Here is a 13,961-nt window from a genome sequence, read left to right as displayed (position 1 = left end):
TAATACTTTGTAACAACAACAATTATTTACCACAAAATCTATGGGAAAACAAAATAAATTATTTGTGTGGCAAAAAAAAAAAAAAAAAAACCAGGACACCATGATTTCATGGGGTCCCGATAACTTCTCTGAGCTAGCCAGGATTAGTTTTATTTATGCATTCTAGTTTTAGACAGAAAAATGCATTGGTGCTGAATTTATCAAAAGCGACTTTACAGCGACAAGTCGCATGGGCTGAAAGTACGCCGAAATGTCAGACCATGTTGGAGCAGGTTTAAATATAGTCTAAGGGTGCGTTCCCACATGGCGTATACACAGCGTATTTCACGCTGCGCAAAATTTACAGGAAATACGCTGCGTATTCCTTGCTCACTATACACACAGGGCTTCTCTATGTGTGCAGTGAGTTTTGGAGGCGGAGCCACGCGACACAGTCACGCCGGCACACTGCCCTGCCTCTAAAACTCACTACACACATAGGGCTGCCGCCGGAAAGCCCTGTGTGTATAGTGTGCAAGGAATACGCAGCGTATTTTCCGCTGCTGCCGTAAATTTTGCGCAGTGTGAAATACGCTGCGTATACGCCATGTGGGAAAGCCTAAAGCATAGATCCCAAAGTCTGTGCGCAGAATTTATCAAGAGCCATGCGCCTTTTGATAAATTAGGCACACAATAGATCAGCCAAACACTCTGTAGTTTGGTCTATATTGATGCGGGACATAGACAACTTTGATAAATCTCCCCCATAGTCCCATATGAAGGCTTTTTTGGGCGCAAGCAATTGTATTGTGTAAAGACATCTTTCATTTTGCCATAAAATGTACAGCACAATGTGTGGGTGGAAAAATTGATTTCATGCTTGTCTGCTAGTGTACTACTTTTTGTAATGAAATGAGTATGCATACAATTGCAATATTCTGACCCCTATAAGATCCTAATTTATCCATATAAGAAGCTGTATAAGGGCTCGTTTTTTGCGCCGTGATCTGTAGTTTATATTGGCACCACACTGTGACTTTTTGAGCCACCACATGTGATGCTGCCAGCTTCCCCAATCCATCCAGGACCATTACATTATAGGACATGAATTTCTAGGTTCTTTTTAGCACCTAAACGCTGACTTTTTAGGAAAGTGTCCATATTTGAGTGAACTAAAATATGACCCCCTTATATTGTGACTGGCACCTGATATAGACCAGGTCAGTCTATAAATGTAGCCAGAAGCAGTTCCTGCCATGTTGAGAAGACTCTACCACTGGCCATTATGGTGGCACTGTGTCTGCAGCTGTGGGGTAACTGTGGCTGACTATCAAACAGTGGGCACTGGTTACCCGTCAGGGGTGTTTTGCTGCCCTATGTTTCAGGCCGCAGACAACATACAATGAATGACACATTGGAGGCAGGGTCCCATGTAGCCCTCTCCGCCACCTCCCTGATCACGTGACCACATGACGTCATCAGAGGGCCTCTCTCCCTCTAGCAGCTACAGCATTCACCGTCTGCCTGGAGCCGGGACACACCCGGATACCGGAGCCGGGGCGGCTTCCGGGGATCATGCCTGTGAGTACAAGTGATGAGCAGCCTGCTGGTTACCATGCCCAGAGCTGTGCTGCTGGAAGGACTACTGCTGGGGGATGTGCAGCCACAGTGTTCTCTCTGTGAATGCAGAAGGCTCTGGAGAAATGCACGGTGCAGGGCGCCCCCTGGTGACTGGAGCACTGCACCATGCATGTTTTATAGGCGACTTGCATCTATGGGGCTGTAGGGCCAGACTGATGTGCTGCTGGGTCAGTGTATGGCTTTATATGCAGCATACAGTGACATTTTCTATAGTGAATTCCTGCTGTGTATGTCATTCATCCAACATGAGTAATTATTTGGGATTCCCCCTGTCTCTGAGAATTGGGGTGTCTGGATGTGTAATTGCTTCCTATTGAAGCAGTAGGCTAGCCATGAACAGTCATTGCCTATCTGCAGTTCAAGTGTTAAATATTTGCCCACTCGTCTCCAGAATAAGAGACCCCAGACCACATACTCTACTTCGGTGGTCTCCAACCTGCGGACCTCCAGATGTTGCAAAACTACAACTCCCAGCATGCCCGGACAGCCGTTGGCTGTCCGGGCATGCTGGGAGTTGTAGTTTTGCAACATCTGCAGGTCCGCAGGTTGAAGACCACTGCTCTACTTCCTCGTCCTCAGTGGATAGGAGATGGACTATGCAGAGCTGACAATTTATAGGAAGTCAGTGCTTTTACTGCTTACTATTCCTCCTTGTGGATGTGGTACTGGGGGGTCCCCTATTCTAGAGTAAAGCATGGGTCCACCACCAGTCTAATTTTCTTTACCTCTCCAGCAGATAAATGTTAACAGCTGGAGTACCCCTTTAAAGGGGTACTCCGGTGAAAGCCTTTTTTCTTTTAAATCAACTGGTGACAGAAAGTTAAACATATTTGTAAATTACTTCTATTAAAAAATCTTAATCCTTCCAGTACTTATTAGCTGCTGAATGCTACAGCGGAAATTCCTTTCTTTTTGGAACACTGATGACATCACGAGCACAGTGCTCTCTGCTGACATCTCTGTCCATTTTAGCAACCGTGCATAGCAGATGTATGCTAAGGGCAGCATGGTGGCTCAGTGGATAGCACTGCTACTTTGCAGCGCTGGGGCCTTGGGTTCAAATCCCACTAAGGACAACAATAAATAAAGCATTATTATTATTAAGCAGAGAGAACTGTGCTCGTGATGTCATCCGAGAGCGTTCCAAAAAGAAAAGAATTTCGTCTGTAGTATTCAGCAGCTAATAAGTACAGGAAGGATTAAGATTTTTTAATAGAAGTAATTTACAAATATGTTTAACTTTCTGCCACCAGTTGATTTAAAAGAAAAAAGGTTTTCACTGGAGTACCCCTTTAAAGGTAAAAGAAGATAAGGAAACATTCGAATTGGGATTCATTCTTTGGTTCCAATTCTAAACAGCATGGATCATGTCACAGGTCTGGATTTAGAATTGTTCCCTGAAATGTGCACGCTATTAGGATGGGGTGTTCCAAAGCACTATGGAGGAAATCAAAACGTGTGCAGAGATATAGGGGTGCAGTTACTTATAGCAACCAACCAGATTCCAGCTTACATTTTTAAGATGCATTTTTAAAAATGAAAGCTGGAATCTGGTTGCTATGGGCAAGTGATCCTCGGCACAAGGTTTCATACATCTCCCCACTAGTAATATAATCACACTGTTGTCAGGCTGATGATGGTTCCCATATGGCTTAAAGGGGTATTCCAGGCAAAAACTTTTTTTTATATATCAACTGGCTCCGGAAAGTTAAACAGATTTGTAAATTACTTCTATTAAAAAATCTTAATCCTTCCAATAGTTATTAGCTTCTGAAGTTGAGTTGCTGTTTTCTGTCTAACTGCTTTCTGATGACTTACATCCCGGGAGCTGTCCAGCTCCTATGGGGATATTTTTCCATCATGCACAGCTCCCGGGACATGACATCATCATTGAGCAGTTAGACAGAAAACTTCAGAAGCTAATAACTATTGGAAGGATTAAGATTTTTTAATAGAAGTAATTTACAAACCTGTTTCTTTCCGGAGCCAGTTGATATATAAAAAAAAGTTTTTGCCTTGAATACCCCTTTAAGGCTAGGACTCCACTGAGATTTTAGCCCTACGATTTTTGTGGCATAAAAACGCCAGAAAAACTGCCACAGTTTTTCCCTGTGTTTTTTTTTTTTAATTTTTCCTTGCGTTTTTACCTTTGTGTGGAAGTTGCCGTTTTTGGCCCCTTTGGCGTTTTTTTTTTTTTTTACAAAATAGTTGGGTACCAAAAAAAAAAATGGACGCAGTAGGGATGTAAAAATGTATTTAACTAAATATTTATTTTTTATAACAACATTTTTATAATTATTTTTTTTTTTTTTACAAAAGTGTGTGTGTGTGTTTAACATTTTTTTTTTTTTTTACATTTTTTATGTAGTACTACTACTCCCAGCATGGAACACACTGTTCCATGCTGGGAGTAGTAGTACCTGTACTATAGACATATCGCCCCGGGTGTCAGTCTGACACCCAATGCGATCGTCCATTATATAGCAGAGAAGCGGAGCGGCTCTATACAGCGCTCGCATCTCTGCTCTATTCACATCACTGGCCGTTCATATTTTCCGCCCAGAGCTGTGATTGGCCGGATGGTTGCAGCCAATCACAGCTCTGAGGAAAATATCAATGAATGTGTCTGGCCCGGAGTATAGTGCAGAGCAGGGATGCGAGCAATGTATACAGCCGCTCCATCTCTGCTATAGACAGGACGATCACAGAGGGTGTCAGTAGTGACATCCGCTGTGATGTGTCCTTTAGCAGGCACTACTACTCCCAAAATGGAGCATACTCTGCTCCATGCTGGGAGCTGTAGTACCTGCATTAATAGACAGATCGCAGTGAGTTTAACTTCTGGCACCTGCTGCGATCTGTCTATTAATGCAGGTACTACAGCTCCCAGCATGGAGCAGAGTGTGCTCCATGTTGGGAGTAGTAGTAGGAAAGATCACAGCAGGTAGCACTACTGACACCTGCTGTGATCCTCTGGTATAATGTATGGATGCGGCCGGCGCTCTCCTATGGTCCCCTGCACGCCGTATATATACACATATTCCTATTTCTCACAGAGAGCTGTGATTGGCTGGAACCATCTGGCCAATCACAGCTCTGCGGGAAATATGAATATGTGTATATATACGTGAGTGCAGGGGACCATAGGAGAGTGGCCACAGCATCTATACATTATACAGGAGGATCGCAATGGGCGATCTGTCAATTAGTACAGGTACTACTACTCCCATCATGGAACAGTGTGTTCCATGCTGGGAGTAGTAGTACTACCTAAAAAATGTAAAATAAATAAAGTGAAAAACACACACACACTACATTTTTATTGAACTGCTCGCCCACATAAATTGATCCCTGTTTAAGAATTAATAAACATTTCGTAATAAAAAAGATACATTTCGTTAGGTACAATTTTTTCCATCGCTACAGTATCTTTTTTATTATTATTTTTTAATGGTACCCTACGAAATTTTAATAAAAAAGGTATCTCCATCACTTTTTTGGAACGCTAAAGTTCAAAAAAGAATAAAAACGCCACGATTTCAAGGCAAAAAACGCCAAACTAGGTTTTGTTGCGCCTTTTGAAAATCCAGCCTCTGAGCCCGAAATTGCTGAAAAACGCCAAAAGGATAAAAAAAACGCCAAACTGAAAAACGCCAAGTGAATCTGGCATTTTGGAGTTCACTATTGACCTGCAGCTAACATCTGGACACAGCGTTTTTTCACTGAAAAAACGCTGTGCGGGAAAATTGGCATTTTGACAGAGTTTTTGAAAAAAAAAAAAAAAAAACCTCAGTGGAGTTCCAGCCTAATGGGGTTTTTCAGAGTAAAGCCAAAACACTAAACCTGTGCTGAAACCATGAACATACATAAAACAATTCATCCACCTGCTGATATATCTAAATATATATACCGTATTTTTCGCCCTATAGGACGCACCGGCGTATAAGACGCACCCAATTTATAGGTGCAAAATCTAAAAAAATAAAGATTTTGAACCCAATAGTGGTCCTCAACCTGCAGACCTCCAGATGTTGCAAAACGACAACTCCCAGCAACGGCTGTCCGGGCATGCTGGGAGTTGTAGTTTTGCAACATCTGGAGGTCAGCAGATTGAAGACCACTGCATAGGAGGTAATACTCACGTGTCCCCGCCGCTCCGGACCAGTCACCGCTGCCCTAGATGTCGCTCCATCGCTGTCGCCGCGTCCCCGTCACTCCGGAACGTCTCTGCTGCCGGCCGGGTATCCTCGCTCTCCGTCGCAGTCATCACGTCGTTACGCACGCCGACGCAAGTACGCGACGACGTGATGGCGAGGAAGGAGAGCGCAGGCCATACAGGGGATCCCTGAACGGAGAAGACACCGAGGAGGCAGGTAAGGTCCCTCCCTGTGTCCTGTAAGCACTAACCCGGCTATTCAGTCGGGCTGTTCGGGACCGCCGCGGTGAAATCGTGGTGGTCCCTAACAGCCCGACTGAACAGCCGGGTTAGTGTCACTTTCCCTTCAGACGCGGCAGTCAGCTTTGATCGCCGTGTCTGAAGGGTTAATACAGGGCATCACGATCGGTGATGTCCTGTATTAGCCGCTGGTCCCGGCCGTTGATGGCCGCAGGGACCGCCGCGATAGGCGTGTATTCGCTTTATAAGACTTTTTCCCCCAGTTTTGGGCAAGAAAAAGTGCGTCTTATACGGCGAAAAATACGGTAACCTGTGTCTGAATTTGACTGCAGCCGATAGGTTTTTGGCGCCATAATGCATGGAAGGGGCAAGACCCACCAACAGAGGTACCTACACAGGATCTTCTTGTGAAGACCCAACTTGGTCAGCTTCTGTACTTCAGAAATGCTGCAGCATGGAGGGTTGACACCTCTCCACACTTCAACCATCGATTTATTATTTTTAAGATGGCCACCAGAGTGAGCAGCATTCAATACCTATTCTCTGGAGAGATACTAGAGAAGATTTATCAAGCCCTAAAGCAGGGGAAAAGTGGAGACTTTGCCCTTAGCAACCTCTAAAATTCCAGATTTAGTTTTCCGAGGAACTAGTAAGATCTGGTCACAAAGGGGGACAATTATCAAAGTATTTAGTAGGTTGTTTTTTTTTTTTGCTAAAATTGTCGCAAAAAAAGTTGCATGTGCGACTACTCTATTTTTTGTGCAACTTTTTGATTGTTCAGTGCCCTAAGCAAAAAAAAAAGAAAAGAAACTTGCTTACCAAAGCGAAAAGTGATTTTTGACTTGCAGTGGTCAGAGATTTATCAAGTGCTAAAGTCGCAAAAAAGTCGCATTGTATGAAAAAACCTACTAAATTTACTCCAGCTCAGACATGGAGCAGAAAAAGTCACTACCAAAGCAAAAAAAAAAAAATTGCTTATGTGAAATTTATCGACAGGCTGAAAGCAGTTGATAAATAAGTCTCACATAAGCAAAAAAATTGGAAGAAAAAAAAACTAAAAAAGGAAAACATAAGCAAACATTGATAACGGTCGCCCAAAGTCCTTCCATTTCCCTTGCTCTAGCTTTGACACATTTCCAATGCAGGATATATAATGTCCAGCTTTTTTTTTTCTTCTAAGGTTCTTTAAAGGAGAACTCCAGAATAGAAAAATTGTCCTCCATACTGCCAGCAGTAAAAAGAATAAATAGATACATACCTTCCTTCGCTTCCCCGGTGCCTGCGGTAACCCACTCCGGTCTCCACCGCTATCCTCTTCCTGGTTGCCGGTGGTCGGCGAGTCATACTGCACTAAGCCAATCACCGGCCGCAGCAAAGTTCCTACTCGGCCGGCGATAGGCTGAGCGGCACCTGCTGCCGGGGCCGAAAACGTCAAACTGCCGCTCAGCCTATCGCTGGCCAAGTCGGGACTTCGCTGCGGCCGGTGATTGGCTGAGCGCAGTATGACTCGCTGACCACCGGCAACCAGGAAGAGGATCGCGGCGGAGACTGGAGTGGTTTACCGGAGGCACCGGGGAAGCGAAGGAAGGTATGTATCTATTTATTTTTTTACTGCCAGCAGTATGAGGGACAGTTTTGCTATTCTGAAGTTCTTCTTTAACTTTTAGTTTTTCCTCTCAATTTCAGAGCTGCTCTGTGTAGAGGGACAGCGTGGATGTAGCCAGTCCTCATAAGATGTCCCGGAGGAAACAGACAACTCCAAATAAAGTACATTGTAAGTGCTCTCTTGTTCATAGGAATGGCAAATGCACATTTGGTAGCTTAGTAAGAAGTTGGAGACAGAAGGAAGCATGTGTTTGCAGACTGTATGTGAAAGGCACAACCCATTTCAACGCTGAAGTGTTTTTGTTTAGCATCAAAATGTACATTTTTCAAAATGTAAAATTCATCAGTCCTTCGTATGGAATCCGATCTTATTGTTCAGATAATCTCAGATTCAAGCAGTAACAGCAGAAGTGTTTTCATCTTCTCTATTTATTGGCAACAATGGTGCTGGCTAAATGTGCATGTTATTTAAACCAGTTGAGGTGGAGGGGGCGTTCTAGACCCCATGGCCCTACTTACTTATTCAAGAGATAAGGCAAAAATTCACACAACATTTAGTTTTTTTCACTGACTGACTAACTGACCATGCAAATATTAAATTGTCAGCAGCAGAAATCTCTGTCTAGAAGGGTAGGGTCACATGTGCCATATTTTGCTGCTGCGTATTTTCCTACCCATTAAATTCAATGTGAACCTACCCTTAGTGGCTTTGGCTAGATCTGATTTTCCTCAAAAACTTTAGGGAAGATGTATGAAAACATGCGTAGAGGAAGAGTGAAGCAGTTGCCCATAGTAACCAATCAGATTGTTTCTTTTGTTACAGACCGCTTTAAAAATGAAATAAGCGATCTGATTGGTTGCTATGGGCAACTGCACCACTCATCCTCCGCACAGGTTTTGATAAATCTTCCCCCATATCTCTATTTTCCAGATTATCTTGCAGATTAAACGGTAAAGCTTTATCATGATCCCAGGTCTGTATTTTATGGTAGCAGATCTGATAAGGAGACTGCTATAGGATATGTATAATATGGGATCTTTTTTCCTCCTCAGGGGAGAACATGTTTGCAGGATTGGAGCAACAAGCTTGTGAAGCCATGATGAAGACTGAGATCGTTAAACAGGAAGTGTCTGAGATGGAGCAGAATGACCATAGTAGCAGTGAGTCTGGTGGACTGTGTGACAGATAAGACTATCATGCTGTTTTGTGGTTATCAAATCTCGTCTTCTGGGAAATTAAGTTGCATGATTGCATCTTTGCAAAGAACGCATCCTTATCCTGCAGTTTAGGACTGTATACTGTATATGGTATTTTAAAACAAAAAAAACATGTCTACCACTGCTGTATGTTTACATGGATCTTGATGACAGACATGTTTAAATACTGCCTAACTCGAAATTGGCATTAATATCAGGGGTTAACTTGTGACAGTCGCACCACAGCAGTTAATGGGAATTTATGGAGTATTATTCGTGCATTTTCACTGTACTTTGGACCTAGTTATTAAAGGGGTTGCCTTATCATTGAAGGGGTTATCTGACCTTTTAAAACATGCAGAATTAGGTCGGCAGAGGGTCTGACATCTGGCACCTCTGTCGATCATCTGTTTTGAAAAGCTCTGCAGCTTTTTCATTGTTTACGGAAGCTTGTATATTTCATCGCATTACTTAGCAGTGGCAATGCATGGAACTTCAGCAATGACCCATTCTCTTGATGGGAATCTGACACCAGGGTGACCCAGTTTCTGGCGCTGATTACCGTGCTGATATGTGGGTTACTTGTTGTGTACAATGGAGGTGGCTGCTGTAGAATGAGCCAAGATTTCTCTCTTCTCCATTGGACAGAACAGGGAGTTTGCATTGGTGGTGAGACCATTGTCTCCGGAGCGATTGCGCTGATGTTCACATGCAATAGAAACCGGGTCACCTGCACTATCTACCTATTCAAGTTAGAGCAGGTGACTCTGCTGTAAGATAGCCTTTAATAGTAGGTAGTATCCCCTTGTAGGTAGTATAGATAGTTGCAGACATTAGTAGCAGCCCCCTTATAGACAACACCCCCTCTTGTAGACAGCACCTGCCCCGTGTCCCCCTTGTAGACAGTGCTCCCTCTTGCCCCCCCCCCCCTTGTAGACAGTGGACCCCCTCCTTGTAGACAGTGCTTCCTCTTGTCCCCCTTGCAGACATCAGGCCCCCCCCTCCACTTCGTAGACAGCACTTCCTCTTGTCCCCCTTGTAGACAGCAGGGTCCCCCCTTGTAGGGAGCAGCCCCCCCCCCTTACTGAAAGCCCCACCCCTTTTAGACCGCAGGCCCCCCCCCCCTTCTCCTCTTGTAGACAGCTCACCTGCGGCTGTCCTCGGGTGTTGCCGCTCCGCTGTCCCGTTCTCCCGATCGCATCATGGCGTCCTATAAAGGAGCATGTGACACACACGTCACTCTGCTTCCTCTGTAGCGTTACGCTGGGAGGAGGAGGAGTGACGTGTGTGTCACATGCTCCTCCATGGGACGCCATGATGCGATCGGGAGAACGGGACAGCACAACAGCAGGTATCGGAGACATTAAACAAGTCCCCGATACCATGCAAATGCCGAGTATCAGTCCCGATACTAGTATCGGACATCCCTATCATATGCTCAATCCACAAAAATGGGGCCTCGGCTCTGATAGAGCGTATCAACAGCACACGCTCTTATCATTTGTATGGGAGCGCTGGAGATGCCCAAATACTGTACTCGAGCATCTCCAGCACTCCCATACAAATAAATAAAGTGCGTGCGGTCTACAGCCAGGCCCCATTCCAGAGGTCACAGGGGTTCCAGCAGTTGGCTTTCACTGCCTGTGGGAGCTGCTAAAAATTGCCTTCAAACTTATACTAATTTTAAAATGGAATAAAAACTGGGTTTTGTTATTGCATTATTGCTTCTGCTGTAATGAGAATTTCCTAATTTTAGGCGACAGTGATGAGGATACTACAATTGATGAGCTGTCGTCTCCAACCTCTGAGGAAGACAACATTGAGAAAGAAGAAGGAGAGCCATGTGGAAGCAGAAAGATGAGGAAACAGGAAGGTGTATCTATGGTAAGGATGGGAAGGGTAGGATATTTTATTGAGGATGTAACACTGGCTTTCTACATCTGGGACCCCTGTGATCTCAAGGATGAGGATTCCTGTCAGGATGGAGTGGCAGTCAAGCGTGCTCACTAATGCTCCATTACTGTCTATAAGACTGACAAAAATAGTTACACTATACAGTGCTCAGGGAGTATACTAGGCAGATGCACAGGACAAGTGCCAAAAACTTACAACAACAGAAATTAGTGATAGTTCCTTCCTCTTTTGATAGGTTGCCGAGTCTTTTGACAGTAACCTGGATTCTGCACTTTTTATTTGCCCTCTTTGTCAACTGGACTGTATAAGCCAAGAGCAGCTGATCACTCATGTATATCAGGTAGGTGACATACAGTCCCAGTGCTCGTACCACTGCAGGGACCTCATATGAAAGTATTATATTTTTTGGTACCTAAAATACTATTTACATCACTGAGGATCAGGGGGACCTACAAACTTTTTTTTTTCATTTGTTTTATTAATTATTCTGTTGTCTTGTCTTTAGCACACAGCTGCTGTGGTGAGTGCAAAAAGCTATCTGTGCCCTGTGTGCGGCCGTGCCCTCAGCTCCCCGGGGTCTCTGGGACGTCATCTTCTTATACATTCAGAAGATCAGCTTTCTAACTGTGCTGTATGTGGTGCTCAGTTTTCCACCCATGACACCTTCAACAGGTGAGGACTACTTAGTTCTCCAGGATTAGAAGGATTTTTTTTCTCTCCCATGGAAGCTAGTACTACACATTGTATGGGCCTTGTCTTGCACCAAATCCCCATGAAAGTAAATTGGGCAGACAAAGCCTAAAAGCAAAAGTGCACTGCAATGGCGCTTTGACTATAGCAACACAAAATAAAAAAAATCAGGGGGGGAAATTGTGGAATTGCTGTTTTTGCAGTTTTTATGAAAAATTATTCAATACAATATATATGCCCCAAAAGGGTCCCTATAAAACTACAACTTGTCCTGCAAAACACAATGTCTCACACAGCTACACAAACGAAAAACATATTTTTTTTTTACCCATCTTCCACTGGAATTTTTTTTTAAATAAACTGATGACAGAAAGTTAAACAGATTTCTAAATTACTTTTATTAAAAAATCTTAATCCTTCTAGTACTTATAAGCTTCTGTATGCCCCACAGGAAGTTCTTTTCTTTTTGAATTTCTTTTCTGTTTGACTACAGTGCTCTCTGCTGACACCTCTGTCCATGTCAGGAACTATCCAGAGCAGGATAGGTTTGGATAGGTGTCAGCAGAGAGCACTGTGGTCAGGGAGAATGGAAATTAAAAAGTAAAGAAGCTTATAAGTCCTAGAAGGATTAAGATTTTTTTATAGAAGTAATTTACAAATCAGTTTTAACTTTCTGGCACCAGTTGATTTAAAAAAAATAAATGTTTTCTAGCGGGATAACCCTTTAAAGCTAAAGTTAGTACTGTCATTAAGGGGTTAGGGAATTAAAAAAAATAGGAATAAAAAAAGAGCTAATTTCTTTTAAAAACCACCCCTGTCTGTCCCTAGGTTGGGTGTGTTATTACAATTTGGCTCCATTCACACCCAACCTGCAGACAGACAGGGAGCGATTTTTTTGAAAGAAATTAGCTATTTTTTCTATTCCTGGATAACCCCTTTAAAATAGACTTAACCCACGCAAGCAATGCACAAACTAGATTTACTTGAGAAATACATTCAACATTTACAAAAAAGTAACATTTTGGAAGGGTTATTATAATTTTTTTTGCAACTATTAAGGGGTTAAGAGATCCCTAAAATCTTATGATGTGTAAGGAGCCAGACATCTTCCTATAGATTTAAAACTTTGCTTTTTTTTTTCTAGTGAAAAACTGCCAGAAGTTGTGTCCCCAGAAAGGTGGGAGCAGAACGACCACAAAAACCCCAATATGGACTTCAATGCTGTTTATCCTGCTGGAATATTACTTGTGTGCAATAACTGTGTAGCCTACAGGAAGATGATGGCAAACCAGACCCCTGGAGTGCGCAAGTGGGCCAGTCGTAGACAGAATGAGCCTGTGGAGGCAAGAATGCAACGGTTGGAGCGAGAGCGTACTGCCAAAAAGAGCAGGCGAGACAGCGAGACCCCAGAGGAACGAGAGCTGAGAAGAATGAGGGACAGAGAAGCTAAGAGACAGCAGAGAATGCAGGAGACAGATGAGCAGAGAGCAAGACGTTTACAGCGTGATCGCGAGGCTATGCGCTTAAAACGGGCCAATGAGACACCAGAGAAACGCCAAGCACGGCTTGTCCGTGAGCGAGAAGCTAAACGGTTGAAACGACGATTGGAAAAGATGGACATGATGCTTCGGGCACAGTTTGGGCAGGACCCATCAGCTATGGCAGCATTGGCTGCAGAAATGAACTTTTTTCAGCTTCCAGTGGGAAATAATGAGCTGGAACAGCAGATTCTTGGGAAGATTGCACTGGACGATCAGAACAATGGGACATTGCACTGACTATTGGGTTATGATTTATTACAGGGCACGAAGTAACTCCTGTTAGAATGTGATACACTTTAATCATGTTTTCTCTATACCTCTATTGGGTCTCTTCAGAACTGAGAAGCCCATCTTTTCCCTCCTTGGGTGCTCTGTGTCAAAAATCCATTGCTCAGGATTACAAATTGGCTGGAGGGAAATATTCACTGTCTGCATTTGTAATGTGGATATTGTAACTTCATACAAAGGGACTATTATCTGATCTGTGCAGGGTCCATGTCTAGAGTTGCACAGACTTCTGATCTCCTCGACCAGCACAGTCCTGAGACTGTGTTATACAGGGTATGAAATTCACATTTTGCTCACATGGCTCCTGTTGTGCTGTATCTGAACTTTGCAGTAAGTGAGCTGTATGTGTGTAGATTGTCTTATTTATTTGTGTATGACAGAGTATTGCTGCGGCATGTGGAACTGTGTACAAGCCGTGTAATGTGGAGCTAATAAATTATTTTAATATGGGATTGTGGCTGTCTGCTTCTGGAACCTGGGTGTATCCTATTTATTCTAATAGATACTTAGGAGTAATGTGTTTTATGTTTGCTGGATGCTGGTGATGGCACAGGACCTACTGGCTACATGCTATAGGAAGAGGAATTAAAAGGATACTCCGGTGGAAAACAATTTTTCTTATTTAAATCAACTGGTGCCAAAAAGTTAAACAGATTTGTAAATTACTTCTATTTAAAAATCTTAATCCTTCCAGTACAAGAAGTTATTTT

At 43.4% G+C, this 13,961-nt stretch overlaps 1 protein-coding gene across 2 annotated transcripts; it reads left to right on the top strand.

Annotated features, from left to right (window-relative positions):
* The first annotated feature begins 1,434 nt into the window (after window positions 1–1,434).
* Window positions 1,435–13,720, top strand: ZNF821 (zinc finger protein 821). Of its 2 annotated transcripts, XM_056525872.1 has the most exons (7): window positions 1,435–1,560; window positions 7,703–7,790; window positions 8,675–8,782; window positions 10,575–10,702; window positions 10,968–11,072; window positions 11,238–11,404; window positions 12,567–13,720. In XM_056525872.1, exons 2-7 carry the CDS (start codon window positions 7,751–7,753, stop codon window positions 13,198–13,200), a joined length of 1,182 nt encoding a protein of 393 aa, XP_056381847.1. In that variant the 5' UTR covers window positions 1,435–1,560; window positions 7,703–7,750; the 3' UTR covers window positions 13,201–13,720. The 2 variants fall into 2 exon arrangements, with proteins under 2 accessions (XP_056381847.1, XP_056381848.1); XM_056525873.1 differs by lacking the exon at window positions 10,968–11,072.
* Window positions 13,721–13,961: the final 241 nt, after the last annotated feature.

This window comes from Hyla sarda, chromosome 6 (assembly GCF_029499605.1).
Source record: "Hyla sarda isolate aHylSar1 chromosome 6, aHylSar1.hap1, whole genome shotgun sequence".
In the NCBI taxonomy this organism is placed as follows: Eukaryota; Metazoa; Chordata; class Amphibia; order Anura; family Hylidae; genus Hyla; species Hyla sarda.
This window is presented reverse-complemented; position numbering and strand designations above follow the sequence as displayed.

Coding starts and splice junctions, on each gene's coding strand:
- ZNF821 (XM_056525872.1), top strand. CDS start 7,751: ATGTCCCGGAGGAAACAGACAACTCCAAATAAAGTACATT. Junction 8,783..10,574: donor GCAGAATGACCATAGTAGCA/GTGAGTCTGGTG, acceptor TCCTAATTTTAG/GCGACAGTGATGAGGATACT. Junction 11,405..12,566: donor ACCCATGACACCTTCAACAG/GTGAGGACTACT, acceptor TTTTTTTTCTAG/TGAAAAACTGCCAGAAGTTG.